The 5,123-nt window shown below is 35.6% G+C and overlaps 1 protein-coding gene across 1 annotated transcript in view; it reads right to left on the bottom strand.

Moving 5' to 3' along the window:
* Positions 1-17: 17 nt before the first annotated feature.
* The window catches only part of gpc1b (glypican 1b), a gene marked incomplete at its 5' end in the record, with an annotated part of 31,324 nt that continues 26,218 nt past the window's right edge, over positions 18-5,123 (bottom strand). The window contains 3 exon segments of the mRNA XM_014031992.1: positions 18-1,927; positions 3,231-3,406; positions 4,026-4,159. Of these exon segments, the coding sequence (XP_013887446.1) occupies positions 1,725-1,927; positions 3,231-3,406; positions 4,026-4,159 (513 nt within the window).

Genomic DNA, 5,123 nt, shown 5'->3' with positions numbered 1-5,123 from the left:
TATATATATTACAAATGGGCTATATTAATCTCCTATTGCTGTCAATTCAGTAGCTATCTGTCATACAAAGTCCAATGCACTTGAAAATAGTTTTTTTGTGCCAACCCACGATTTACAAAGACTCTATCATTTGTCTCTCTATGATCTGCAAGCCACAAGCAGACACACGCATTCATGCACAAAACTCATACGAACACGCAAGCATCACTCTCTCATCCTGCACGGAAATKCTTTAAAACAAGAGCTTTGACATTTCTTTGAATTAAAATGTGGTACACGATTTCTCCATCACAAGCATCTCATAAGGAAGTGTGCTATTGTACACACTCCACGGCTACGCAAAAGAAAAAAAAAGGAAAAAAAAAACATTCCCATGAAGGTTGACACATAATGAAGCACTGTGTCATTGTCATATTGCCTTGCCATTAGAAAGAGCACGCTAAAGGTCATTAGAAGCAATGAGTGGGGAGGAGGGTGGGAGTTTAGGTGGAAACTGAGATACACTCATATAGAAAAAAGTTGCAGAGAAAGAAATAGAAACTCTGACAGATGATGAAATAATCACATAGGGGCGTGCAATGATTTACCATTTTAAAATGTTCGTGCCCAGTGATTTTCCTTTCAAGAAGGTAAAAACAAAGCAGTTAACAACTTGCACACAGTTTGGTTCGTTATTGACATAGTTCATTTAAAAGATGCACATGATTTGGCTTTTTCTTTTATATTGAGATTTGCTACAATGCAACATAAAAATCTGTGAWACTGCAGTTCAAAAAAAGTTACATATGCTATATTTTTGATTTGCATTGAAGGAACAATGGGAAAAAAGTGCACCAGATTGTTCTGTTCTGTTACAAGTTTGTCATCCGAGACTCCTCACATCAAAATATGTGCTTTACTTAAACCAGAATCTTAAGATGATTCCAYACTGGCAGCAGGTGAACAATAATGATAGAGGGTGGGTGCAGTGGRAGGATGAGTGGATATATGGCACACATTACTGTTTGAGGACTTTGAGGGATAATGTTTGTGTGAACTTGATGGCAGCTTTTATTGCGGCTTATAAGAAGCAGAAAGTGCTGATGGGCTGTGCTCTCAAACTCATTGTATTAACACTGTAAATCGTAATGTGTGTGATAGGGCGTGCGGTCCAGATTTTCTTTCTTTAAACAAATTTTTTTTACATATTTTTGTTCCAAGTTTGTGCATGGTTTTGTTTAGGAATAGCGGTCGGATTAATTCAATTAGTGACAAATGTTAATAAATAAATAATTTCTACAAAATACGAGTGACTTCCAAAAATGTATTGGAGGGCAACCGCAGCACTCCATTCTCCCTTTTTCTGTTGTCCCAATGTCAACAAACTGTTAGCAATTTACTTGGACATGTCTTAGGTGCAAATATAATCTCACAGAACCCAAATACTAGAAACAAAAACATTAGAAGATGCAAAAAGACCAGCTCTAACAGTGTCATAGAATAGCAACAAATAGAGGACAAGAGAAGAACAAAAACAATGATGAATACTTGTGAATCCATTTTTGTTCTAATCCAAATCCAAAGGAAGTCCATCTAAGCGATTTGTTGTTGTTTCTCTAAACTCACTTACATTTGGCAAAGTAACTAACTCCCAACTTCTCCTCCACCCCTCCTTTTCTAAAACTTTTCATCCCCGCCCCCCACACATTTCAAACGTAGTCCCAGTTGCACCATTCTCCTTTCATTTATCGCTGGAGCAGCAGAATGAGCAGTGAAAGCAGGTGGATGATGGCAGAAGGAAAGTGTTGCTGGGCTGAACCTTTCACTTTCTCGTTTTCTGGCGGGTTAAAAAACCTAGGCCGGTCACTGGTAGGGATGACGAGGCGTGTTCCTCGGGAACACATTTCATCTGCACACGTGCCACTTCCTGATCCGCTGACATCATCACCTACAAATTGATATAGACATAAACATCATTTGAAAATTTTTTTAATGTACAAATTCTGTATACATAAGGGAAAAACTGGGAAGATTATGAAAGCATGGTAGCTTCCCAGTTGTAATATGCAACATTTATGCCTGTTTGTGTTGTTCAACTGCTTGTAATTACAATAAATAAGAAGAAAAAGAATGAAAAAAAAAGAAACAATATGCTGTTCCCTTGTATTGATTTGTCTTACTGAAGTTATACTGTTCATGTATTTTAAAACATTGCCAGATTTTAAAAACCTTCTGGGTTAACTTATCACAAAKCAATAACTGCAATACTTTGCTAAGGTAATTCCTAATAATCTTTTAAATTGATTCTCATCAATAGTTCCAAAAGTTTTCCATTGAACTTTAGCAGTTTTATTTTTTTTCACTGTCTACTGTCCAGTTCTAGTACTTCACAACAATAGCATATTGTACTTTAAAACGACAAATATAGAGGTGTGGAGGACAAAAGAATAAGTGAAGGACCTAAAAAACACCACAGCAGATTTACTGTGTCTAAAACAAATATATTAGGAATATAAAAAAAAAAAAATCAGCAAAGACCTAACAGGGGACCTGGGAGATGACCCATCCTTTAATTAAACAGCTAATCAGTCAAGATTTTACTTAACATTTCTTCAGGAACCACCTCTCTTACATGCAATTTTATGCATCAAACCGTTAAATTGACCATTTTTAACAATTAAAAAAAAAAAAAATCAAAATTAGGAATTTTCTATGCTTGAATGATTCATATGTCAAACTTAAACTCATAAGAAAAAAATGATCAGGTAAATTTAACTGTCCAATCTCCAGCAGYACATCTTACCAAACTAGCTGAAAACCACTTGGAATTTTACAAAACAGTACGGTTCTTTAGAAGCAAAGTATTTTAAAATTTTAAAAGGATGATATAAGACATAAGAATGGCAGCTTATAGACCTGCTATATACTTATATAATAAATCTACAAATAATTCAAAAATAATATTTGGTTTAGCAGCAACATCTTCAAAATTTCTATACAAATTCCCCATTTGTAAGCAACAACAAATTTGTTCTAAAATACATTCTACAGCTTTAATTCAGGAGGTCATTTTATGCTTTCATATTATTCAAAATATCTTTTGTTTTTATTGTTTCAAACTTTTCAAAGGCACAGGAGAAGTAAGCTGCACTCTTAGAGCACTGAGCATAAACCTTTTGAAACTGTTTTTAAAAAGGTTATGAAAACTAGTCACCACTTTTTTATTATTTTATTTTATTTTTTTAACTCACTGGTGTCCTGAAAGTCCACGTCATAGCCATTGAGAGCGTTCTTCAGGCGGTGGGTCATGATCTTCAGCTGCATGATTTGTCGTCGTATCATCATGTCTGGTTTTGTGATGTCGATTTCCACTTCGGGGTTGTTGATCTGACTGGCTAGACCGTCACCCATCACCTCGGGGAGATATCTGGTTCACATAAAAACTTGATTAGCCGGACATATTCCATTTATTCCATTTTATTGTTTCGTGATGAGTCTGTAGAAATCAACATCCACACTGGACGATGAGTGTACTACAGGGAAAACATGTTGCCTGTAGAAACTATGAAGAGAAATATTAATGTGTGTGATTTGGATTTACTATTATGCTGTTAAATGTTCACCAGTGGAAAAAAATACATAATAAATGCCATTTAAAATTCAAAACATCTCACAATTCAGTCTCATATTTATTTTAACTACTGAATTTATTCATGAGCACAATCCTTGAAAATAATTGCAACACGTTTTTCATAGTTCAACAGTGATACTAATACAACACTGCGAGACAAAAATAACATATTAACTCAATCACATTTTGTGTAACTTTGGGGTAAACAACTAAATTCTAGGGTTGATATTTAGTACATGCACTAATATACCAAAMTGTGTATTTAATTAGCAGACTGGGCTGAAACAAATCTTTGTGCAAATTGAAAAGAAAAAAAAAATGTGCTCACTGAGTTTTATACGCCCATTACCATAAAGGTTTTGAGTGCTTTAAAATACTCATTTTGAATCTCTGTGTGCAGATTTGCAACCCTTACCTGGCACGGCTAATGCCGTTCCAACACTTATCCTCTGCCCCTGCACCTTGTGCCACTCTGTCTCTGCAGAAAATGCTTGGCAAAGAAATCCAATGTGATCGCACGTCTTTTAGTTTTGTGGTGACAGTAGACAGCTATAAGACAGAAGTGATGGGAGTTTATTTGTAATACCAACAAAATGTCAACAAGAGTAAAGAGCAAGTACAGCTCCTGTGTTCACTCATCACACTCATTCATCCATGCAAACATTCATTCACTTCTATTCACCCATAACTGTTAGAGCAAAGGTGGTAAGTTCTGTGTACTTTTTGGTCATTAAATTTTCATTTTAAAAACAGATGTAAAAAACAAAAAAAAAATATGGACAGTTATTCTATTTTCATTTTATACGTGAAAAACAGATAATCGGTCTGTTTTATTTTTTTCAAACTGGAAGTTTAATATTGTCGTTATGAGAATATTTAATATGGCGCTAATTAAATAACTTTTTTAATAACAAATGGCTGCCTGTAAATAAACAAATAAACACTAGCTAACTAATTTTGCATTTCTTAAATTAAATGTCTATTATTTATATAGCTAGTCTAGATAGTGTCTTTGTAAAAACTACCCTAAAYGGTCTTATAATGAGATGAATAAACATGTTCTAAGTAGCTAACCAGGCAGCAACTATTTATAAACATTAGCTAACTAGTTTTATTTTTTTAAGAAGCRTCAGCTGATAGTTTGTATAGCACTGACATCAATTCCACTTGGACCCCAAGGCACTTCACACTTCAGACCTTCACCTGCACACACACACATTCACTGTAGTAAGCTGGATTGTGGTCACAGCTGCACTGGGGCACACTGACAGAGCCATGCACCGGTGCCACCGGACCCCCTGACCATGCCCTGGCCAAGGTGGTTTAAGTGTCTTGCCCAAGGACACAATGACTGAAATGGCTGGACAGGGGATCGAACCGGCGATCTTCCGGTTCTAGGATGACTCACCTAACCACTCCACCACAGCTGCCCCAGTGATGATTCAAACTGTTTATTGGAATTTCTGATGCTATATATAATAAAAAAGATGGACCATTTTTTTTCCACTTTTGG

This window comes from Austrofundulus limnaeus, unplaced genomic scaffold (genome assembly GCF_001266775.1).
Source record: "Austrofundulus limnaeus strain Quisiro unplaced genomic scaffold, Austrofundulus_limnaeus-1.0 Scaffold6, whole genome shotgun sequence".
Lineage (NCBI taxonomy): Eukaryota > Metazoa > Chordata > Actinopteri > Cyprinodontiformes > Rivulidae > Austrofundulus > Austrofundulus limnaeus.
Note: the sequence above shows the minus strand (reverse complement) of the source record. Positions and strands in the feature narration are given on the sequence as shown.